At 42.6% G+C, this 25,892-nt stretch overlaps 1 protein-coding gene across 1 annotated transcript in view; it reads left to right on the top strand.

Moving 5' to 3' along the window:
- The window catches only part of CFAP58 (cilia and flagella associated protein 58), a 114,204-nt gene that overhangs the window by 14,983 nt on the left and 73,329 nt on the right, over positions 1–25,892 (top strand). Inside the window, exons 3-5 of the mRNA XM_073595928.1 lie at positions 6,768–6,916; positions 20,019–20,175; positions 20,506–20,700. Of these exons, the coding sequence (XP_073452029.1) occupies positions 6,768–6,916; positions 20,019–20,175; positions 20,506–20,700 (501 nt within the window). The remainder of the gene's footprint in view (positions 1–6,767; positions 6,917–20,018; positions 20,176–20,505; positions 20,701–25,892) is intronic.

The raw sequence follows: 25,892 nt of genomic DNA, 5'->3' as shown, positions 1-25,892 counted from the left end.
AGTTCCCTCAGTGATGTCATCTCTCACATTCACTTGTACATTATTCTTTATTTATAGGCATACCCCTCCCCCTTTTTTACCCTCTCTATCCTTGCGGTAAAGGGTATACCCTTGAATGTTTGCCAGACAATCATGAGAGCTGTTGCACCAGGTCTCTGAAATTCCCACAAAATCCAAATCCTCCTCGTACAACAGTATCTCTAGTTCACCCATCTTGTCTGCCATGCTCCTGCCATTGGTGAACATGCCACATAGTTTAGACCGGTCGCATATTGTCCTCGTATTGGATGTTTCGAGATTGCAAGTAGAACTTGCTACTCTACTTACCTTGTGTTTTTGTGCTTTGGTTAACCTACCACTAATGCCTCCAATACTACCCTCTGGAATATCTTCCGCGCTGACTATCTCTACCTCTGGACCCCCCCCCCCCATCGCCTAGTTTAAAAACCCCTCTAACTTTTTGGCCATCTTCATTCCCAGCAGATCTGCACCCTCCTCATTTAGGTGCAGTCCGTCCCTTCTATAGTACCGGTTATCGACTGAGAAGTCGGCCCAGTCCTCCAGGAACCCAAACCCCTCCTTACTACACCAGCTCTTCAGCCACTTGTTTACTTCCCTAATCTCCCTCTTATACAATTTGGTACAAGAGGAATCAGAGGGCCCAGCTCATTAGAGCTTACAATCTAAAAGGGAGGGTCAATTGATTCAAAAGGTAATAGCTGTGGGGAATGAGCTGATGGAGAAAGTAAAACAGTGTATTAGTTAGAAGCAGGGTAGACTTCTTTAAAGAGAAAGGTTTTCAGGGATTGTCTAAAGATGGATAGATTAGGGGACAGTCGGACAGATTGGGGTAGGGAGTTCCAAAGGATGGGAGAAATCTTGGAGGTGAGCATGGGAGGAGGTGACAAGGGAGTAGAGAGCAGGAGGTCCTGGGATGACCGAAGAGAACAGCTTGTTTGGTATTTTGAGACCAGGTTAGTGATGTAGCTGGGGGCAGATTTATGGATGGCTTTGTAAATTATTGTTAGTACTTTGCATTTTATTCACTGGGTGAGTGGAAGCCAGTGGAGGGATTGGCTGAGAGGGGTGGAGGACACTGAATGGTTGGTAAGGTGGATGAGTCTTGCAGCGGCATTCATTATGGACTGAAGGGGGGGGTAGTCTATGTAAAGGTAATCCAATGAGAAGGGAGTTGCAGTAGTCGAGGCGAGAGATGACCAGGGAGTGAATTAGAAGCTTGGTGGTGTCATTAATTAAAAAGGGGCGTGTTCTGGAAATGTTGCGGAGGCTAAGGCGGCATGATTTGGATAGGGATTGGATGTGGGCCTGAAAGGACAGTTCAGAGTCTAAGCTTACCTCTAGCATCCTGGCATGTGGGGACGGACTGATAGATGTGCCATTGATCTTGACAGAGAAGTCAGGGGAAGGGGCACGTGGGGGAGGAAATATTAAGAGCTCAGTTTTAGATAGATTCAGTTTGAGGAAGTGGTTTGACATCCAGGCTGATATGTCTGTAAGTAAATCAGTGATGTGAGAGGATGGGGTCCGCTGCATTCCTGTTTACCGATTCAGGTGCGAAGCAGGTCTTTTTGCCTGAATTCGAACCTGAATTGGAACCAAAAATGCACAGGACCCTTTTTAAATGCGGACCACGGCAGCCCTGGAGGTGTGTGAACCGGCTCCATAGAGAGCTGGTCACACTCTCTCCTGTCATGCGAATTAGAAGTAGGGAAACCCACATCCAATTCGCATAGGTGTGAACCCAGCCAACCAAGTGGTTGTTTACCCAAAAGTATAAAGTACTGTCAGCCCCTCTATTATAGGCAGGCGTAGCACACTGTATATGTCTTTTATAAAAACAAGGCATGTAAATACCTTCTTAGAGCCATCTTCAGGCCGGTCACGTGACTCGCGGCCACTGTGGAGCTCCAATACATGGCTACTGCAGGATGGGCCGAGATCTCCCTCTGACGTCAGCTGGCGAGATCACATGACCGCTCAGCCCCTCCTGCAGTAGCCCTGGAGACCGGCCACAAGTCACATGACCGGCCTGAAGATCGCTCTTAAAAGGTATTTACATACCTTGTTTTTTTATAAAAGATTTATACAGTGTGGTATGCCTGCCTATAATAGAGGGGCTGCCATTGACCATTTATAATTTTTAATTTCTGCTAATATCAGCGGGGCGGAGACAGAGACACAGAACACGGAGCTGACAGGCAGGGAGGAAGGGGTTGAGGAGGACAGAGGAGAGTAGAGAGGAGAGCTACGGATGACGGAGGGATGCACTCTGACCACGGTGGTCAGGGCTCAGCAGCCATGATGATCGTGGTCAGCGCAGAGAGGGGGACACAGGAAGTAGCATGTTCAGGCAGGTTTTTTACAGTTTAGAGAGGGGCAGATTACACAGCACAAGCACTATGCTGTTTAATCTGCTTTAAGGGAACAGGATCTCTAGTTTTTTTTTTTTTTGGGTTAACAAACACTTTAAGCTTCGGCAAAAAAAAACAGGAAGCTAATTGGTTTCTATGCAGAGCTGCACCGGATTTTGCGCTCTCCACTTTTAGTAAATCGACCTCCTAGACTTTTAAAGGAGTTTAGAGGCAAAAGAAAAAAAACATTGCTAGTGCGTCCAGGAGCAGTTTTGGTGGAAAAATGCTTGACGCATGTAAACGCATGTTAACGATAAGCGTTTTTAGCGCTTGAGCTTTAATCCACTTCGATGGCCAGAATAAATGATTATTCTGACCAATGAACGTCCAAAAGTTTGACACGGCTAAACATGCCTAATGCTTTAATCGCATTTACAAGCGTCAAGTGTTTTTTCTTTCTGCCAAAATGCCGCTACCAAGAGGAAAGGCATCTAGGAGAGACAGAGAAACATCCAGTGTGCAGGAGGTCTAATACCTCTTCCATTGCAGAGACCTTTCACTTTATAAAATGACATTTTGTCCTGTCCACAATCTTCTGCAATGCAAAACATCGGATCAGTCTTCTCCCCAGGTGATTGGAATGCTAATCTTCCTGGTCCTTTTTCTCTAATGAAATCAGTAGATGAAAAGAAAAAAGAAAAGTCAGATTTATTTCAAGAAATGAGCTCTGATTTAGATGACACCGTGTTCCTAATTTTATGTCACAGAATACTAAAACTACTAAATCATCATTTTAATGGGGGGGATCTCATTGTCCTACGTCGTGTTCAGCTCTGAAGAGGTAATTGCAAACATAATAAGGTGTGGAGTTACAGGGAGGAAAATGACTTGGTAATCACTAGAGATTACAATCAGGAAGGGTCTTCAGAGTGACTTTGAAGGAACACATGTAAATGAGGAATCAGGATTAGTTAGGAGGGTGGGGGGATAGTTGCTGATGGGTCCTCTACCTCTATTTCTCAATGTCTCTCTGTTCCTTTCCGGCCATTATAAGGGGCTCATTTACACTGCCAAACAGTAAAGATGCCGGTGTTCTGAGATTTTATTTTGAAGCAGAGCTCCAGTTAGAGATCCCCCCCCTCCAAACTTTCATCACCCCAATACCTGCGACATATCTTTAAAAATTCTCACGATTGGTTCACAGTGATCAAAAGGCCACTCTGATTGGCTCTTCTGATTTTGCCTGTGATCTGCATTGTCTAATCACAGAGTGAGCACAGGCATTGTGAGTGCACCTGCTGCTCTCATGCACAGCGCTGGATCGTGATCAAGCTCAGGTAAGTATAAAGGGGGAGGCTGCATGCAGAAGGGTTTATTTTTTTTACTATAATACATAGAATTCATTAAAGTAAGAAAACTTCTGCCTTTAGAGCCACTTTAACCACTTGATCTCCAGAAGATTTACCCCCCTTCATGACCAGGCCATTTTTTGCGATACGGCACTGCGTTACTTTTTTTTTTTTTTTTTTTTTTTATATCTGTTTATTATTTTGAATAACATAACAAAACAGATCACATATAACATAGATAAGTGCACACCGATAAAACCCTAGTAGGAGTTGTTTCTCCAAAGTTATTCCATATACAGATCAATAGGCAAAAGTGAGGGTGACTTGGCAAATGGCATGTCTCCTTACAACAGTCACAGCATTAGGAATATTAAACAATCATAAGGCAGGAATACAACATCGTGGCACCAACAGAGAACCCGAACTCTTACAACAGTCACAGCATTAGGAATATTAAACAATCATAAGGCAGGAATACAACATCGTGGCACCAACAGAGAACCCGAACTCTGGCATAATGAAGTAGGACCTAAGATCCTATGGACAGGCACTGCGTTATTTTAACTGATTAATTGTGCAGACGTGTGACGCTGTACCCAAATAGAATGTATGTCCCACAAATAGAGCTTTCTTTTTGTGGTGTTTAATTGCCTCTGCCTTTTTCCTTTTTTTTTTTTTTTTTTTGAAACCAACAATTTTGAAAAAAAATAATAATAATAATAAACCCAAAATTTTTTACTTACTGCTATAAAACATATCCAATAAGAAATTGTAAAAAATCTAATTTCTTCATTACTTTGGGTCCAAATTGTATTCTGCTACATATTTAAATGTATATTGATTGGTTCGCGCAAAAGTTATAGCGTCTACAAACTATGGGATATTTTTATGGACTTTTTATTTTTTTTGTTGTTTTTACTAGTAATGGCAGCGATCAGAGATTTTTAACAGGATTGTGGCGAACAAATCTGACACTAAGTGACACTTTTTTGGGACCAGTGACACCAATACAGTGATCAGTGCTAAAAAAAAAAGCACTGTATACATGACACTGCCAGGGAAGGGGTTAACATCAGGGGCGATCAAAGGGTTAAGTGTGCTCCTGGGGAGTGGTTGGTTTGCGCAAAAGTTTTATAGCGTCTGCAATCTATGGGATGTATTTATGGATTTTTTATTTTTTATACTAGTAATGGCAGCGATTAGTGATTTATAGTGGGACTGCAATATTGCGGCAGACAAATCGGACACTAACTGACACTTTTTGGGGACCAGTGACACTAATACAGTGATCAGTGCTAAAATTATGCACTATAACTGTACTAATGACACTGGCTGGGAAGGGGTTAAACATCAGGTGCGATCAAAGGGTTAATTGTGTGCCTAGCCAGTGTTTTACTTCAGTGTGGGAGGTGCTTTTACTAGGAGAAGGCATGGATCCATGTCCCTGCTTTGCAGAAATACAGGATCCATGCCTTCCTTACTGACAGAACGGTGATCTGTTTATATAGGCAGATCGCCATTTTGCCTCTGTGCTGAATGATCGACGGGTCCCGTCTGACATCGAGTCCACCGTACCCGATGATCAGCTCCCGCTGTGTGTAATCACAGAGGGAGCCGGCCGCCAGCAGCCCGCATGCGCGCCCCAGACGAGTAGGTGCAGGATCACTTACTAGATACGTGATCTTGCGCAGCAGAGCCGCCTTGCTGCCGCATATGTAAGTTATACAGTCGGCAATCGGTTAAAGCGGAGTTCGCCCCCCCCCCCCCAGCAAAAAATTTAAAGTCAGCAGCTACACATATGTGTAGCTGAAGACTTTTACTATTAGGACACTTACCTGTCCTGGAATCCAGCGATGTCGACACTGCAGCTGATGTTTCCATCGGCTCTCGGGTGCTGCCACCGCCATTTGTAGTAAAGGAAACCAGCAGTGAAGTATTTCGGCTTCACGGTCGGTTCCCTACTACACATGCATAAAGCGCGCTGTGCTTTCTGAATGGCCTGCCGGCAGGGGAAGGAGGAGGGGGGACGAACGTCTGAATGATCTTGCCGCGACAAGATCTCTCGGATGTGGGGATGGGTACCTTTCAAAAACAGGTACCCGCTCCTCCCTCCCCTTGAATGTGGCACCGGAGGGGGGAGGAGGCAGATAAGTGAATCTTCCACTTTTGGGTGGAACCCCGCTTTAAATAAACTTTAAAGCCAAACTCCAGCCTTCTCTTCAGTCTTGCACAGTTGTACAGGTTCCTCTCCGGTATTTAAAAATGGCTTACTCTGATTTTAGCTTCTCAAACTGTGCATTAAGAGCTGGATGACATCCACCATCATCTAGCGCTTTCCTCCCCAGCCTGACTGTCCCTGGCCTGCCTCTTTCATTCTCTTGATTTCAGTTCTTTCTTTCAATCACGGAGGCTCTGCATTACATGCGGTTGGTACCTAAGGCAACCTGCATGCAAGTGCAACCTGCCTAGGAATGACTACTCCTCCAAACTGACATCCACCCATCAAAACATTTTGATATTTGCATAACTTCTCCCAAGAGTCACCCCATTGTTAGCATTAGGATATAGCCCCGTTCACACTCATCGTGGCTTTGAAATTGCACTACTTCGGTCATTGTGATTTCATGTACGGCTTGCCAAAATCTGTGCGATTTCATGCACAGATATCAATGCAAGTCACACATGAAATCACCAAAAATAGTGCAGGAACCTTTCAAATCCATGCAAGTCAGAAGCGCACCGTTTTGAACGGTTCTATTGGCACGTATAGAGTGCGACTTGTCATGCAATTTTGAACTGTCAAATCGCATGACAAGTCACAGTGGTATGAACAGGGGTTAAAACAGGAAGCTTTTTTTTAAAAACATGTCATTAGCATGTCAATTAGGGGGTAATAGAGGAGCCAGTGAAGGCAAAATATGAGCAGATGAAACTTTAGCTTCAGCACTTTTAGTACAGGATAGATTCACTTCATCTTGGCTGGAAATGTGAACCTTGTGAATGATCTGACCACAATTTTATCTTTTTGTTATATTTTTGGCCACAGGAAATAGAAAAGGCATGGAAGATGGTGGACACGGCCTATGAGAAGGACCAAAAAGCTAAGGAAACCATCAACTCCCTGAAAGGCGAGATTAACAATTTGTCCAAACTGGTGGAGCAAGGATCTGGGTTATCCATGGGGCAGGAGCACAGGTATAAAGCCCAAATGTATAAACAGATATCCATGGTAAACTGATCTATATTTTAGCTTTACATGGGACCTATAGTCTTTTTAATATGTTTTAGCTTTCCGTGTAAAAGAGGTGAGCATATAGTGAACCTGTGACGATAGGACTATGGGAGCTGCTACTGTTCCTTGGTAATTAAAATACATTATATGTAAACACAATCATGCAACTCCCATATAAGCCTAGTGCTACTAAAGTCTAATTTAAAAAAATAAATATAAAATAGGTCATACTTGCCTGCTCTTTACAATGATATTGCACAGAAAGCATTGTCTTCTGTTCTTCTGGCAGTCTCCTGCTGGTGTTGCCACCTTCTCCCTGCTCCAGGTGCCTCCTTAGCAAATTGGGTAGGGTGTGTGTGTCCATAGACGATCGACTCGATTCTAAGTAGACTCGGGAATCACGGTGTAAAGCTGACCATACGTGGATTGAAATTCGGCTGGTTAAGGGGACCAGCTGAATTTAGATCCATATATAGCCACTGTGGTTGATCTACCAATCGACTTCTGTTCAACCACCCTGTCAGACTTTACCCGCTTGATCAGCGATGCAGCCTATAGCCTGCAGCACTGATCAGTGTTTACTGACAGTGGGGGAAGTCTCCCCTCTGTGTCTTTGTATTCTGACAGTGGAGAGACTTCCCCAGCCATCAGAATACACTAATCAGTGCTGCAGGCTATAGGGTGCATTGCTGATCAAGTGACTAAAGTCTGACAGGGTGGTTGAACAGAAGCGAATTGGTAGATCAACCACAGTGGCTATATATGAATCTAAATTCGGCTGGTTCCTGCTGAACCAACCTAATTTCGATTCACGTATGGCCAGCTTTACACCGTGATTCCCCAGTCTACTTAGAATCGGATCAGTTTTTTTCGTTTAACCTATTGGTTAAACGAAAAAAACGGACTCATCTATGGCCACCTTAAAAATTGGCGTTTGGAGTGCAGTTTGATATGCAAGGATTCTCTATCTGTATTTGAACCATTGAAGAGATTGGAAAAGAGGAAACCTGTCCCCAACAGGTTGTCAAAAAGTAGGGGGGGGGGGGGGGGGATGGACTATCTCGGTACCAGCTTGGACAGAATAAACAAAGTTTGTTATAAAAATATGTAATGTTTTATTTATACAAAAAATTAAATGTAAAATGGGTATCCAAAATATCATAGAAAATTATACAGATACATGCCATAATACTATTTGGAAATACATCCCAACAGTACATGTGTGTCATTATTATTTAAGTAACGTCTCATTTTTTCCCCCATAAAATTCCCCATAACAAACATGTTATACTTACCTGCTCTGTTGCAGTGGATTTGCGCAGAGCAGCCCTGATCCTCTTCTTCTCGGGTCACTCTTCTGTGCTCCTGGCCCCTCCCTTCTGTTCTGTGCCCCCACAGCAAGCAGCTTGCTATGTGGGCACCCAAGCTGAGTCACAGCTTCCTGTGTCCAATCAGACGTGGGGCCTGACCCGGCCCTGCCCCCTCTTCCCTGATTGGCTAGCTGACTTTGGTTGACAGCAGTGACAGCCAATGGCACTGCTGCTGTGTCTCAGCCAATCAGGAGGGAGAATATCGGATGGCTGAGACACTTGTGGACATCGCTAGACAGAGGGGAACCTCAGGTAGGTGTTAGGGGTGCTGAGGAGGGGCTGCTGCACATAGAAGGCTTTTTATCTTAATGCATAGAATGTATTAAGATAAAAAACCTTCTACCTTTACAATCACTTTAATGTGTTTTATATAGAGGATAACAGAGGTATAGTGGATCCTCACAAATTGCTCCGCATGTTTTGCTGAGCTTTACTGCTTCATCAGGACAATATTGTCTGTAATGGGTTGACAAAATACACACAGTAATCAGGTTAACAAAATACACATAGTAAACGGGATTAACAATCACATATAAATGTACAGAGCATTACATTTTACAACTGGGACATGAGTTGTAAAAATGTTCCCTCGTGTCCCCGCTGTAAAATGTAATGCTCTGTACATTTATATGTGATTGTTAATCCTGATTACTATGTGTATTTTGTCAACCTATTACAGATAAATTCTCCTGAAGAAACATGTTGAGGAATGCATGATTTGTGAGGATCCACTATACCTCTGTTCTCCTCATTTAAGTAATAGTGACATACATGTATTGTTGGGATGTATTTCCATAGTATTATGGCATGTATCTGTATATTTTTTTCTATGATATATTGGGATTTAATATTTAAATTTTTGTATAAATAAAACATATATTTTTATAACAAACGTTGTGTATTCTGTCCAAGCTGGTACTGAGATAGTCCATTCCACCACCACCCCCCTCCCCCTTTTTGGCGACCTTTTGGGGACAGGTTTCCTTTTTTCCAATCTCTTCAATAATATTTGGATGATGGTACCTTTTGAATACCCTTATATAATTACACTGTATATGAGGCCAAATACTCCTTTTCATTTGAACCTTAATGAAGTGCAGGTCGTTTAGGTGGCACCACATCCAAGAGAAAATTACAGAACAATATAACAAAGCAAAAGACTTTAACTACTTCAGCCCCGGAAGGTTTTACCCCCTTCCTGACCAGGCCATTTTTTGCGATACGGCACAACGTATAACTGACAATTGCGCAGTTGTGCGACGCTGTACCCAATTAAACTTGATGTCCTTTTTTCCCCACAAATAGAGCTTTCTTTTGCTGCTATTTGATCACCTCTGCGGTTTTTATTTTTTGCGCTATGAACAAAAAAGACCGAATATTTTGAAAAAAAACACAATATTTTTTACTTTCTGCTATAAAACATATCCAATAAAAAAATGTAAAAAACAAATTTCTTCATCAATTTAGGCCAATATGTATTCTGCTACAAATTTTTGGTAAAAAAAATCCCAATAAGCGTGTATTGATTGGTTTGCACAAAAGTTATAGCGTCTACAAAGTATGGGGTATTTTTATGGACTGTTTTTTTATTCTATTGTTTTTACTAGTAATGGAGACAATCAGCGATTTTTAGCAGGACTGCGACATTGCGGTGGACAAATCTGACACTAAGTGACACTTTTTGGGGACCAGTGACACCAATACACTGATCAGTGCTAAAAAAATGCATTGTCGCTGTATACATGACACTGGCAGGGAAGGGGTTAACATCAGGGGCGATCAAAGGGTTAAGTGTGCTCCTAGGGAGTGCTTTCTAACTGTGGGGGGAATGCTATGACTGGAGGAAAACAGAGATCCGTGTTAGCAGAAACACAAGATCTCCATTTTCCTCCCTCACAGAAGGCGATCTGCCTTGTATACATAAGCCGTTCTGCCCTGCCACTGAATGATCGCCGGTGGCAGGCACCCATCGTGTCCGCCGGACCCCCCCTGATGGGCTCCCACTGTGTCCAATCACAGCGGGAGCGGGCTACCCCAGACCTCATGCACAAACTCTCTTACAGGTACTTACTTGCTTTAAATGAAGATTTTGTGAGTTGACTGCATCCTTGGAAGCACTACATTAGAGATAATTTCCAAATGTTAATGTCTTTCAGAAACTGATTTCGAACTTTTTAAATCAGCAGCTTTGATAAAATGAAAGCGGAGTTCCACCCAAAAGCGGAAATGTCCACTTTAAGCACTCCTCGCCTCCTTACACGCCCCCTTACATGCCATATCATTTTTTTTTGAGGGGGGGGGCGGTACCTAGTTTTGACAGGTACCTCCCTCCCTGCAATCTTCTGGGACATGTCACAGGTCCCAGAAGATTGTCCGGCTACTGAGAAGGCGCAGCGCGACTCATGCAAGCGCAGTGCGCACCCAGCTGTGAAGCCGCAAGCTGTCACAGCCGGGTGCCCACACTTTCAATGCCGGCACCGCAGAGAGAAAGGGGAGAGGAGCGAAGCTTCAGGCGGCCACATCGCTGGATCCTGGGACAGGTGAGTGTCTGTTTATCAAAAGTCAGCAGCTGCAAAAAGTGTAGCTGCTGACTTTAAATAAACTTAAAGGGTAACTCCATTTTCGTGGGGAAAAATAACAGCAAATAAAGAAAAAATAATATAGCACATATAATTGCCACACTAATTGTATTGTAATTGAATATTATTAAAAATTACCTTTCGTTTTCAACCTGCAGCCACTGTAATGTTTTTTCTCAACAAAAGTGGAGTTACGCTTTAAAAATGGGTGGCGGTCCACTTTAACACCTGTTGGTCCTATCATGAAGGTCCTTGCTCGGGTACTTCCTGTTATAGAGTAGCAATGCTCTGTCCCTGTCTCCCAATTGTGCTGCTGTGTTGTCACACTGTCGCAGGGGCTTCCGATGAAAATGGTAATTTCAACACACATTATGCGGGCATGTCCACTGTTGTCACCATCAGGAAACCTGCCCTGAGAAATGCAATGCAGGAGTACATTTAGACAGGAAGTTGGTGCGAAATGACTGTAGGAGATCAGAAGTACTGAGATACAACAAAGGAGTTAAAAAAAGAAGAGAACAGTATTTTATATGAAAAAGAAACCTGTTTATGGTACAAAGTGCTTTCTCAAACTACAGTAAATGTAATTTATTTACCGTATGTATGTTAACGTGTTATTAAAGCTTCGTTTTTTTTATGTTTTTTTTTTTAATAACACACATGTTATACTTACCTGTTCTGTGCAGTGGTTTTGCATAGAGCAATTCGATCCTCTTCTTTTTGGGTCCCCCGCCGGCGCTCCTGGCTCCTCCCCCTCGAGCAGTTCCACCAGAGAAAGACGCTTGCCTTTTTAGCACCGCTGCATGCTCACTCCTGACCCGCTGCTCTATGCGTCTATAAAACACCACCCCTTGCCCTCTTCTCATTGGCTCACTGGCTGTAAATGACAGGAGTGGGAGCCAATAGTCTCCCTCTGCTGTCTCAGCGAATGAGGCTGGAGTGTCCCAGGACAGCCGAGGCTATCATGAACATGATCAACATGATGGATTGGAGGGAGCTCAGGTAAGGATTGGGGGGGCTGGGACTGCACACTAGAATGCAGGAAGGTAAAAAAACCTTGAGCCTTTAGAATAACTTTAAAGGTACGAGCTCTGCGGCTGCCATTTTGTTTCTGGCTTTACTACCTAGGGCCTATTTAGAAAAATCCACGGTTTGCCCTCTTCACATTGCTGGAAGTACTCCACACTGCACTGGCATTTTACATTCAAGGCCTTGTTCACCCAGGGCAAGCTAAAGCTTACACCCAAGGAGGGCTATGTTTACCTGCACAGGGATGCACAGGATGTCCTATTAGGAGCAGAGTAGCTGTGTCCATCAAGCAACTGCTTCCCAATTGACATCAATGCGACTGCCTGCATGGGGAGTACAGAACACCTGTGCATCCCCATGCGAGTAAACACCATGGCCCTTCGTGGGCAGCTCCTTATTAATGAAATGCAGAGTGTTGTGAAGTGGGTGATGATTGCATATCGCGGGTAGGAGGAGAGCCCCAACATACGACCTGTTTCAAGTGATTCAGTGACCAGTAAGGCCATTCTGATGGGACAGTTGGCAGGGGTTGGCCATGGAGTCAGAAAAGCCAGACCATGTTAAAAAGCAAAAACAAATCTGATATGAAATTATAATGGGGCACAGAGGAAGCTTTTTCCAGCATGTGCTTCCTCATTGGGCAAAATATAAAGAGGAGGTGTAGAAGTTAAAGTGAAATTAAACCGCTGAATGAATGGCCTCCCTCACCCCTCCTCTTTGCCGCCATTTTGGAAACTTCGGCACATGCGCATATGCACCACCGGTGTCTTCCAGGTGTCTAGGACCTGGCAGAGATCATCAGCGGGTATACACAACCGCAGACAACTTCTGACAGAAGGCGACTATACTGTCCCGTGGCGTTTTTGTGCCGCACAGATGTGGTTTAGTAACACAATGGGGTTGATTTACGAAAGGCAAATAGACTGTGCACTTTGCAAGTGCATTTGCACTAATTTTCCTTAGTAAATGTGAATGTGTTCAAGCTTCACTTTGTAAAGAGTACCCAATCAGGTGCAAGGAAATGTTAAAAAAAAAATAAAAACTTTTCTTGCTTGCACATGATTGGATGATGAAAATCAGCGGCGCTTCACCACATTCACTAAGCTGCACTTGTAAAGTGCTAAGTCTAGTTTCTTTTAGTAAATCCACCCCATTGCTTCCTGGGATAGCTCCCAAGAGCACAAAAAAATCTATAAAGTAAAAATTAGAATAATTTTTTTGTTTTGCTAGCTTACAATAAAATGTGTCTTTTAGATCCAAGGTCTTTACTCTAATGACAAAAATATAATAATATAGTAAAAGAAAAGGAGAAGAAAAAAGGAAAAAAAAAACCTATAAAGAAAAAATGACCCACGAGGGAGACGCCGGTATTTATACTGAAAATATCAAAAATAATAACAAGAAAAGTCTGGCTGAAGCTCAACCTCTAATAACACAATGGGGGCTTTTTGATAAAACTGGAGAGTGCAAAATCTGGTGCAGCTCTGCATAGAAACCAATCAGCTTCCAGGTTTTATTGTCAAAGCTTAATTGAACAAGCTGAGATTAGAAGCTGATTGGCTTCCAGTTTTAGTAAATCCACCCCAGTGTGACAATGCAACCCATCCAAGACCTCTGCTGCCTATATAGGCTTTTATTGTTATTATTTTTAATATTTTTTTTTAACAATTTGTGTAAGAGGGAGTTGGCTAAAATAAAAAGGTTGAATCATCGGGGTTGATTTACGAAAGGCAAATAGACTGTACACTTTGGAAGTGCGGGTGCACTCTGCAAGTGCAGTTGCTCCAGACCTTAGTAAATGAGGTGAAACTTCACTTTGCAAAGAATATCCAATCACATGCAAAATAAATAAAAAACAAAACAAAACAATTTTTCTTTGGATGATGGAAGTTAGCAAAGCTTTCCCTCATTTACTAAGCTCTGGAGAAAAATGCTCTTGCAGAGTGCACAGTCTGTTACCTTTAGTAAATCCACCCCATTGAATTCAATTTAACTTTAAATACTTTATAATGATTTTTTTTTTAAAACTAAAATTGATGTAGGAGGCCATGAGGGCTTATATCTAAAAACCATTCCTAATGTTTATTCCTTCTTCTAACCATAGCTCTTTGAAATTTGTATTACACATCTTCCTTTTATGCAGCTTTTTATCATTTATTGGCCTTGGTTGGAGCACGTGGCCAGTAATTAGTCGATGTATTTCTGTAGCTGTCAGTATTAAATAAAGATTTTTTTTGTAATATTCCAGCTAAGAAAATCTCATAGGTCCTAATTGAGTTTCATAGGTTTTATTTATTTTGTAAAACGTAGAAAAGATAAAAAGCTCTTTCAGTCTAGTTCCCCACGCTGGAGACTAATAAGAAGTAAACAAATAAATACGAGAAGACTAATCGACAACAACAAAGAAGAAGATTTAGGAGTGACCATGTTATGGGTCATGTAGAGTAGGTAAGTCTCGGAAAGCCAATAGCTGAGGTATTTTATCTAAATAATCGCTACTGTTTTCCCTTATCACACCAGTCTTTTCATATAACACAGTTTTTTTTTTTTAACCACTTCAATACCAGGCACTTAGACACCTTCCCACCCAGGCCAATTTTCAGCTTTCAGCGCTGTCGCAATTTGAATGACCATTGCGCGGTCATGCTACACTGTACCCAAACAAATTTTTTATCATTTTGTTCCCACAAATATAGCTTTCTTTTGGTGGTATTTGATCACCTCTGCGGTTTTTATTTTTTGCGCAACAAATAAAAAAAGACCGAAAATTTTGAAAAAAAACAAGTTTTTCTTTGTTTCTGTTAAAACTTTTTGTAAATAAGTACGTTTTCTTCTTCAATGACGGGCACTGATACGGCGGCACTGATGGGCACAGATGAGGTGGCACCAATCAGGTGGCACTGATGAGGTGGCACTGACGGGCACTGATGATGGGCACTGATAGGCGGCACTGATGGGCACTGATAGGTGGCACTGATGGGCACTGATAGGTGGCACTGGTATGCGGCACTGATGGGCACTCATAGGTGGCACCGATGGGCACTTATAGGCGGCACTGATGGGCACTCATAGGTGGCATTGATGGGCACTCGTAGGTGGCATTGATGGTTACTTATGGGTGGCACTGATAGTTGGTACAGATGGGCACGGATGGGCATTGATAGATGGGCACTGATGGGCACGGATGGGCACTGACAGGTGGCACGAATGGACACTGATGGGTGGCACTGATGACACTGCTTGTTTGCAGTGATGCCCCTAAGGGTGGCATTGCTGGGCATCACTGCAACATAATGGTGCCAATCAATGCACATTTGTGGGCACTGATTGGCACAGACCTGGCCATCCACATGTTGCCCCTTCCCCCTGGTGGTCCTAGTGGCGATCCCTGGTGGTCCAGTGTGGTGATCTGCGGGGGGCTGCCCTGATAAACAATCAGCGCAGACCCCCCCTGCCAGGAGAGCCGCCGATCGGCTCTCCTCTACTCGCGTCTGTCAGACGCGAGTGAGGGAGAGCCGATCAACGGCTCTTCCTATTGACAGCGTGATCAGCCGTGATTGGACACGGCTGATCACGTGGTAAAGAGCCTCCGCCGGAGGCTCTTTACCAAGATCGGTGTAGCGGTGTGTCAGACTGACACACCGATCCACCGATCGCCGCGATGCGCGCCCCCGGGGGCGCGCTGCGGCATGTTATCCTGCTGGACGTCATATGACGTCCAGTCAGGATAACAGAACCACTTCCCGGACGTCAATCCGCCATAGGGCGGGCGGGAAGTGGTTAATCAAATCCTTTTTATTATTTTTTATGAAAACAACATTGACACAATACAGACAAAACCACAAAAATAGAAATTACACCAAACCAAAACCCCCCAAAAAAACAAAAAACAAACCCCCCCCCAGACCACCCCCCTTCAACAAACCCCGCCATCCCACCACCCCCTACTCACTAATGCTGGATTCACAGCTACGCATTTTTTGTGCTTTTAGCATTTTGCAAATTTGCGCTACAGATCGTGTTCCATAGGAAACATGTTAAATGGACTGTAGTGCAAATCTGCAAAATGCAAAAAGCACAAAAAAATGCATTGGTGTGAATCCAGCCTAAAAGTATATATGACACACGAAAAAAAAGAATAACAATATCCAGTTTTACAAAGTACACAGTACCCATTGGTTGACATGATACCTAAGTCATAGATTGAAGCCATCTAGACCAGATAATATCAAACTTATTCATGGAGTTCCTTAGGGAATATGTATGCTCTTCCAAGAGAATGATCCTATTGAGATCTACAATCCAATCAGACACAGTCGGTGGATGTGGAGAGGTCCACTTAAGAGCAATCTCAGCTTGAGACACAGTTTTTTTTTAAATAGAACCAGAAATGCTTATGCAAAAATCTGAATATTCAGTGTCAAAGGCCAATTCCACTTTAAAGAAAAAAATAAAAATAAAAAGAAGAACCCAGCATCACTGTAAACTGTACCAGAAGATTTTCAGTTTGCAATGTAAAATGTATAAATCTTTCATAACATTAGATTATAAAAAAATAAGGGACCAGTTTGTATAAAACTAAATACATTCGGATCTCGCTGTAATATTCACCTCCTCTGCAGGGATTACTGGCCCAGGTCCATGTCATCAAAGGCTCTATTTGAGTTCCCTGATGGTTTTATTTTTTTTGGGAGGGTGTTGTATGTTTTTAAATATTTGTTGGTTATATCCATGGGCATTGTGCCAATAAGGCTAATTAAGGCCGGCCGTATATACAGGGACCAGCTGAGATTTGATCCATCTATGAGCAGGATGGGTACAACCAGTCTGTCAGATTTTTTACATGCGATTAATGCCGGTGGCTATTGCTGCTAGTAGTAATCATTGTGTTTCTATTGGCCAGGAAGGCTTTCTGTGCCCCCCTGCCAGTAGAACACAATAGCGCTGTAGGAGGCATTCCCCCATTGACACAGTCAGTGTTGATTTGCCTCCTGCAGCACTAATGTGTTTTGCTTGCAGGGGGACACAGGGGGCAATGAAGCCATTTTCTTCCACCTGTAGTGGAAGTAAAGAAAATCAAATCATCTATGGGCTGCTTAAGGTGACTGCCGCAGGTGGCACTTGGGGGGGGGGGGGGGGGCAGCACTATGGTCAAAGTATCTAAAGTGGGGAAAATAATTATTTGATCCGCTCAGATTTTGTAAGTTTGCCCACTTACAAAGAAATGTAGGGTCTATAATTTTTATCATAGGTATGTTTTAAATGATAGAGACAGGATATCAACCAAGAATCCAAAAAAAAACACATGACACAAATGTTATAAATTGAGTTGCAGTTCAGTGAGTAAAATAAGTATTTGATCCCCTACCAACCAACAATAATTCTGGCTCCCATAGACTGGCTACAGTATGTGCTCATGTGGTACGCAGATTAGTCCTGTTAATTTAAGAAGGTGCTCCTAACGACAACTCGTTATGTGTGTAAAAGACACCTGTCCACAGAATCTTTTTCTTCCATTCAAACCTCACCATCATGGACAAGATTGTAGACCTGCAGAAGGCTGGAATGGGCTACAAGACCATCAACAAGAAGCTTGATGAGAAGGAGACAACTGTTGAAGTGATTATTCACAAATGGAAGAATTGCAAAATAACCATCAATCGCTCTCGGTCTTGAGCTTCATGCAAGGTGTCGCCTCATGGTGATCATGAGAAAAGTGAGGGATCAGCCCAGAACTACACAGGAGAAGCTTGTGAATGACCTCAAGACAGTTGGGACCACAGTCACCAAACAAACCATTGGTAACACAATACGCCGCCATGGATTAAAATCCTACAGCACCCGCATGGTCCCCCTCCTCAAGAAGGCACATGTAAAGGCCCGTCTGAAGTTTGGCAATTAACATCTAAATGATTCAGAGAAGGATGAGGAGAAAGTGCTGTATTCAGATGAGACCAAAACTGAGCTCTTTGGCATTAACTTGACTCGCTGTGTTTGGAGGAAGAAAAATGCTGACTATGACCCTAAGAACACCATCCCTACAGTCAAGCATGGAGGTGGAAATATTATGCTTTGGGGCTGTTTCTCCGCTAAAGGTACAGGTCGAATTTGCCGCATTGAGAGGCCAATGGACAGGGCCATGTATTGTAAAATCTTGGATGAGAACCTTCCCTCGGCTAGAACACTGAAGACAATGACCCAAAACATAAAGCCATGGCAACAAAGGAGTGGCTCAAGAAGAAGCACATTAAGGTCATGGAGTGGCCTAGCCAGTCTCCAGACCTTAATCCTTTAATAAATTTATGGAGGGAGTTGAAACTTCGAGTTTCCAAGCGACAGCCAAGAAACCTTAAGGATTTTGAGAAGATCTTTAAAGAAGAGTGGACCAAAATCCCTCCTGAGATGTGTGCAAACAAGGGTTTCTCCTCCATGTACTAAGTCGTGTTTTGCTTGGGGATCAAATACTTTTTTTACTCACTGAACTGCATCTTTTGTATCATGTTTTTTCTGGATTTTTGGTTGATTTTGGTCTCTGTCATTTAAAATACAGCTATGACCCTTCAATTTTTTGTAAGTGGGCAAACTAACAAATCTGCAGGGGACCAAGTCATTATTTTCCACACTGTATACCAAATATTTTGTACTTACTGCAGCTCAGTAACGTCCCTTACACACAGGCCAATGTTACTGAGCTAGGATGCTGGTGCCACCTACACTATGTAGCGAATGCCCCGCAAGGGCTGCTGATTTGTGTCCTAGGTTCTTTTCCCACTAGTGTAGCTGCAGCCAAGCAAACAGCATCTTTTACTCCTCTGGCTAAATAAACAGTTTAGGCCGCAGGGGTCTCAAACTAGCGGCCCTCCAGCTGTTGCGAAACTACAAGTCCCATCATGCCTCTGCCTGTGGGAGTCATGCTTGTGACTGTCAGCTTTGCAATGCCTCATGGGACTTGTAGTTTTGCAACAGCTGGAGGGCCACCCGTTTGAGACCTTTGGTTTAGGGGTTTCCTTTTAAAAGTGTATTGCAGATTGACTTGGATGGGGCTTAGGGGAGCTGTGGAATACTCCAGAACACTGAAGAGGAATGTGAGGACACTCTTCCCTTCAGCAGTAGGACATAGAGTGGACAGCACTTGGACACCACAAGCAATTTGCCAGGCAAGCCTTAAAGTGGTATTAAACCCAATTTTTTTTTTTTTTTTTTTCAATTAAAATGACAAACGTGCCAGCATCCCAGCAACCAAAGAGGTTGCCGCAAAAGCAGGGTGGCATCATAGTGTCATTGGGACACAGTATAGCAGGATCACCAGAAACATTCAAAAGCCAGTACAGCTTCAGATGGATGTCCAGGTTACCATAACAACCATCCACAATTCACCAAATAAGGGCTCACGGCACCATCTGTAAACCTGCAATTGCTTGATAATTATCCCCTCGGGGGCAGGTCCTGGGCTTACTTATCCTGAAAGAGAACCGCCTCTGGATCGTTGCAGGAGCCAGCTTCATGAGGGGAACGGGAGTACTCAGACTCTGAAGGGTAGAAGAAGAAATAGAAACCAGGCTTGCTTGGCTTGTTGCATGCTAATGTGCTGGCAGGAAACACACTGACAGGAGGAGAGAGCAGAGCGAGCAGACATTATAACTAATCAGTACATTGTCATCTTTATTGTCAAGCACAGAAGCACTACATTCTACCGGGAGGGAGGTAACACTACTGTATTTGTTCACAGGGAAAGTGGTGTCACCCTCCTGACTGTGTTGTCTGGCAGAGGTGTATGAATCACATAATGGGCCAAACAAAGATTAAAATCCTCTGTATTTAAATGTTTGCCTGGAATTCAGCTTGAAATTATTCTAACTGTAGACTTGCGTATGAAAATTTGGAAATACAGTAATGTAAATTCAAGCAACTGAAATGAATCAACCTGTTTGTTGGCTAATAATCTCCTAATAGTAAAACAGAGATCTAAAAACAGTCTTGCCATCTATAAGCAGAATCGAAAAACTCGCAGGCTTTATTATGATTTGAAAACTGTGAACACTGATATTCTGCATACATTGTATATACTTTTTATATCACTTTTATAGTTTAAATGAGTTACTGAGTGTCAAGGAGGAGCTGACCAAAGAGAGAGACCAACTGCTATCCGAAGTAGTAAAGCTGCGCGAGAATCTAATGCAAGCGGCCAATCAGCAGCAGGAGGCAGAGAAACTTAAAGAGGAGATGGAGCAGAACATGTCTCAGGTGAGACTTCACATCTGTATAGGTAAGGCAGGCCATAGATGAGTCGAAAACCAAACGTTCTAGCGATCGAAAAACTAAAATGTCGCATACAATTGTGCCATCATTTTTTTCGTCTTTCTAAAGAAAGTACAGCATGTTGGATCAGTCACATTCGATCGCGGCATGAAAATCGCGTGTCACAGCTGGCACACTAATAATGCGAAAAACGAACGACCATGAGTTTCGTTCGGTTTTCGACTCGCCTTAACCATGAGCTTTGCAGAACCAGGCTGAGGTTTATGAATTCCATGGTTGAGTAATGATAACTCTTTCTTCTGTTGTATATTCCAGTATCAGCAGGAAATACAGGTGCGTCAGAATGAGGCGTCTCGAGAAGCTCGTAAAAAAGAGAAGCTGGAGAAGGACCTGAAAAATGTTCAGACTGAGTTGGACAATAAGCAGTCCGAGATTAAATCCTTACAGCAAACGTTACAGAAGAACAAGGAGGAACTTCAGAAACTGGAACAGCAACTCAAAGAAACAAAGGTGAGTGTTTATTACCCATCCATAGCTGATTATTGTCCTTATTACTTTATAAAGATATTGATTTATATAGCATAAATGGAAATACTGTACAAAGCAAATCTGCCTAGAGACGCATAGACCTCCGATTATAATACACTTGAATAACTTCTGCTCCCATACTTGTATATTCCGTATGAATCAGACTCATTCCTACATTCCACTATGGGCCTGTTTATTTTGCAACAACTTTGTCATTACATAAGATAACAAAGTAATACAGTGCCGCGAAAAAGTATTCACACCCCTTGAAATTTTCCACATTTTGTCATGTTACAATCAGAAACGTAAATGTATTTTATTGGGATTTTTTTGTGATAGACCAACACAAAGTGGTACATAATTGTGAAGTGGAAAAAAAATGATAAATGGTTTTCAAAATGTTTTACAAATAAATATCTGAAAAGTGTGGCGTGCATTTGTATTCAGCCCCCTTTACTCTGATACCCCTAACTAAAATCTAGTGGAACCGACTGCCAGAAGTTACCCAATTAGTAAATAGAGTCCACCTGTGTGTAATTTAATCTCAGTATAAATACAGCTGTTCTGTGAAGCCCTCAGACATTCGTTAGAGAACCTTAGTGAACAAACAGCATCATGAAGGCCAAGGAACACACCAGACAGGTGAGGGATAAAGTTGTGAAGAAGTTTAAAGCAGGGTTAGGTTATAAAAATATATCCCAAGCTTTGAACATGTCATGGAGCACTGTTCAGTCCATCATCCTAAAATGGAAAGAGTATGGCACAACTGCAAACCTACCAAGACATGGCCGTCCACCTAAACTGACAGACCGAGCAAGGAGAGCATTAATCAGAGAAGCAGCCCATGGTAACTCTGGAGGAGATACAGAAATCCACAGCACAGGTGGGAGAATCTGTCCACAGGACAACTATAGGTCATACACTCCACAAATCTGGCCTTTATGGAAGAGTGGCAAGAAGAAAGGCATTGTTGAAAGAAAGCCATAAGAAGTCCCGTTTGCTGTTTGCGAGAAGCCATGTGGGGGACACAGCAAACATGTGGAAGAAGGTGCTCTGGTCAGATGAGACCAAAATTGTACACTAGGGATATGAATACTTTTTCAAGGCACTGTATATAGTAAGCCAAATGTAGGGGGTTATGTCTATGAAATATACCCTTTAACGGGATTGTACATGGAGACAGCACATGGACACTGGCCTGGGATAAGTGCTATAACAGCAATACCAAACTACCAAAATCAACTCTACCTTCATAGACGTAGGTCCACAGAGATACTATCAATCTCTAGGGATTCATTCACACGTACTTTGCTCTCTGAAGCGCGATCAGCATTCAGATTGTTCACTGGACAGCATTTGACAGGCAGTAAATAGGCATTGTATTGCCTTCTCACCACCTGCTTTAACCTCTTGAAACCTGCACTAGCACGCCACAAAAATGTGCATTGCATGCGGTTGCAGGATGCTTGCAGAGCAGCCCCATTCACTTGAACGGGTCAGTGAAAACATAAAGAGGGATACATAGATTACGTATACAACATTTTTGTATTAGTTATCTATGGTTCCCTCTTTATGTTTGGTTCCTTATTGTGAAAATAAACTGGCAAAGAGGTGTACCTGCAAAACCTCTCCTGCTGTTCATGCTGCTGACCCCTGCTTGGTTGACGAGGAATCGTCCTCTGGAGTCTGCTGGTAAACCGATACTTGCAGGAGTTTTGATCTACTGTTTTCTCTGCAGTGCTCAGTGACTGCTCCCACTGTTCTCCTGTATGGATATATAGGTCTGCAGGAGGAATCTCTGAGGACTTTGGGATGGGGAGGGAACATTAATGTGATGGACCCCGTACTCAAGAGGAGTATGCCTTCCGTATAAGCTTCCCTTGCCCGGTACCAGCACGATCCAAGATCCCTTAGCCCACCCTGTGACTTGTCGAGACATCAGTGTAGGGTGGTAAGAAACATACAACTGTTTATTCAGACAGGCACAAAGAGATATACACTTAGGGGACAATCCCCCCCTTCTTTGCATAATGACACAGGGGTAAACTACATTCAGTAACAAGAGACACAGGTATATTCAAACTTTTTAACAGTAGACAATCTTTAGTTTAAGGAAGGGCTGTTGGAGAAATTCCCCCCTCTCCTTTAGCAACCAATAGCTGACAGTGATTTCATTAACCCTTAAGCTAATCCACATAAGCATATACATCCCATAATCGTTTGCTCCCAAGGCAGACAGAAACAGTAGAACAATGGGATACAGCCACTTAACAATAAACACATAACAACCCCCACTCCACCTCAAACTATCTAGCAATGGTCTATGAGACACTCCTACAATATTCTAGCAATCTGAAAGGTGGAGTTATTTATCTTCATATATTTCTTGAGGATATTGTTCATAAATATTAATGTTTCAAGTGAAAGAACCCCTTCATTCTTTTAACACAAAGCACACATATAAGCCCCAGGATAACAGGGGTAAAACGAAATGCTGAGTCCTGTGTGGTTGTACTGGGAGTCTGATTAGTGCAGACCCAACTGGGGTTCTTCGGTCACCCTATGCCCCTAATAGACACAGGGTGACTTACACATAGGAGGGGCCTGGTGAGCAGAACAAGGAGTTTCCCAACCTCTCTAAGGTAAGCTGGGATCCACGGGCCCCCCGCCTAAAGTGACTCTTCACAATGGGATCAAAATGTCAGCTGGAGTCTGCTGGAAAACCGACACTTCCAGGAGTGTCAATGTACTGTTTTCCCTGCAGTGCTCAGTGACTGCTCCCACTGATCTACTGTATGGATATATAGGTACGCAGGAAGAACCACTAATGACTTCAGGATGGGGAACGAACATAAGATCAAAATGTCAGCTGGAGTCTGCTGGAAAACCGACACTTCCAGGAGTGTCGATCTACTCATTTCCCCGCAGTGCTCAGTAGTTGCTCCCATTAACCTCCTGTAACCTGTAGTGATATGTAGGTCTGCAGAAGGAACCACTGAGGACTTTGGGATGGGGGGAAGGGAGGGGGGAGGGGCAGGAGATCAAAGTGTCAGTTTCCCAGCACAATTTGGAGGACAGAGCAGCATTCAGTGGTGCAGGCAGAGATTTAAGAATTTACAATCAGTAGATCTGTTTTGTCGGTTTAACTTTCCTAACAGGGTCGCTTTAAGTCTTTCAAACGTGGAGAGAAATGGGAAGCAGATATTTTCTCGTGATAAAATGTTACAGAACAAATGTTAGCAATTAGTGTACTAATTATTACAAGCACGCTACTAAAGATCACTAATTGCAACCATATCTGCAAACTGCGAAGAGCGTGCCGGTCGGATGTGCCGCTCGGCGTACAGCTGGTGAGGCACTTTACCGGTTATACTCTCGTTTACAATGATTACTGTGACATGCGGGCTCCACTTTGGCGAATGTACATTAAATATTTAGCTGCCAGCTGCTCCAAATCTCAGTTTTATTTTCTGAAAGGCGCAGGAGAAATTATCTTTATTCAAAGAAGGAACTGTTCTTGGAGAGCTATTGCGTAACATAGGGCACTGTGTAGTTTTCTTTTTTTTTTTTTTTTTTTTTTTTTACTTTTTAGTTTTATGCTTGTTTCATTGGATCATGTCTGACATGAGCAAATACTACATTTACCTATTATGTTAAATATTCTTTCTTTTTACCGCTTCATGACGGAGCGTAAATTAAACGCCTGAACACAGTATTGTAACTTTGACGTGTGTTAGTCAAACTGTACATATCATTGCAACTACTTTATGTATCCAGGTAGATTATCTTTTTTTTCAGGATAAATTGGGCTTCTAATGTGGTATAAATGGTAATAGATATTTCCTGTGTTATTTTTTTTTTTTTTTTTACTTATCAAATAAAAGCTGTCACAAAATAGTTTTTAAAAATGTACCTGAATATTTCTTGCTATTATCATAACCTTCCGTGAAAGAACACCCTGACAATTGCATCAATACCACATATGTGTATATTATATGTGTATATTATTTGTTGTTTGTACCAGTAGTAAGGCCCAAAAAAAATAGTGCACATTTTGCTTTTTTTATCCTACCTAAACACACTGACAGTTAATAATACTGATACTAAATTAGCCACTCCTGACGATTTACCCCATGACTAGGCCATTTTTTGCGACATGGATGGCACTACGTTACTTTAGCTGACAATTGTGCAGTCGTGCGACGCTGTACCCAAATAAAATGTATGCCCTTCGTTTTTTCCCCCAAATAGAGCTTTCTTTTGGTGGTATTTGATCACCTCTGCGTTTTGTATATTTTGCGCTATAAACAAAAAAAAGACCAACAATTTAAAAAAAAAAAAACAATACTTTTTACTTTCTGCCAATAATCATATCCAATGAAGAAAATGTAAAAAATCTCATTTTGTTCATCAATTTAGGCCAATATGTATTCTGCTACATATTCTTGGTAAAAAAAAAAATCCCAAAAAGTGTATATTGATTGGTTTGCGCAAAAGTTATAGCATCTACAAACTGGGATATTTTTAAAATTTTTTTACTAGTAATGGCGGCGATCAGCGACCTACTGTATATTAGGACTGTGATATTGCGGCAGGCAATTTGCACACTAACTGATACTTTTGACACTTTCTGGGGACCAATAACATTATTACAGTGATCAGTGCTAAAAATATACACTGTCACTGTACTAATGACACTGGCTGGGAAGGGGTTAACATCAGGGGGTGATCAAAGGGTTAACTGTGTGCTCAGCCTGTGTTTTAGTGTAGTGGGGGAGGTGCTAGGTTTACTAGGGGAAGGCATATATTCATGTCTCTGCTTTGCAGGAGCACAGGGTCCGTGCCTTCCCTACTGACAGATCGCCGTTCTGCCTGTGTACTGAACAATCCACCAGTGCCGGCGGCTGGGCTCCTGCTGTGTGTGTGATCACAGCGGGAGCATGTGTGCGCCATACCCAGAAGAGCCGTCACACGAGTATATATACGTGATCCGTCGCACAGGTGCCACCCTGTAGCAGTAAAACTGCTATGGGGCGGACCTGAAGAGGTTAAAAAATATTTTTTTAATTCTTCCTAAAATACACTGACCCTGACCTTTGACCTTAACCTTGACCCCAATTGTAACCCTGACACTGACCTATATTAAACCCTGCTTTAGCTATTTTATCTTTATT

The sequence above is a fragment of the Aquarana catesbeiana genome, linkage group LG08, assembly GCF_042186555.1.
Source record: "Aquarana catesbeiana isolate 2022-GZ linkage group LG08, ASM4218655v1, whole genome shotgun sequence".
Classification (NCBI taxonomy): domain Eukaryota; kingdom Metazoa; phylum Chordata; class Amphibia; order Anura; family Ranidae; genus Aquarana; species Aquarana catesbeiana.
Note: the sequence above shows the minus strand (reverse complement) of the source record. Positions and strands in the feature narration are given on the sequence as shown.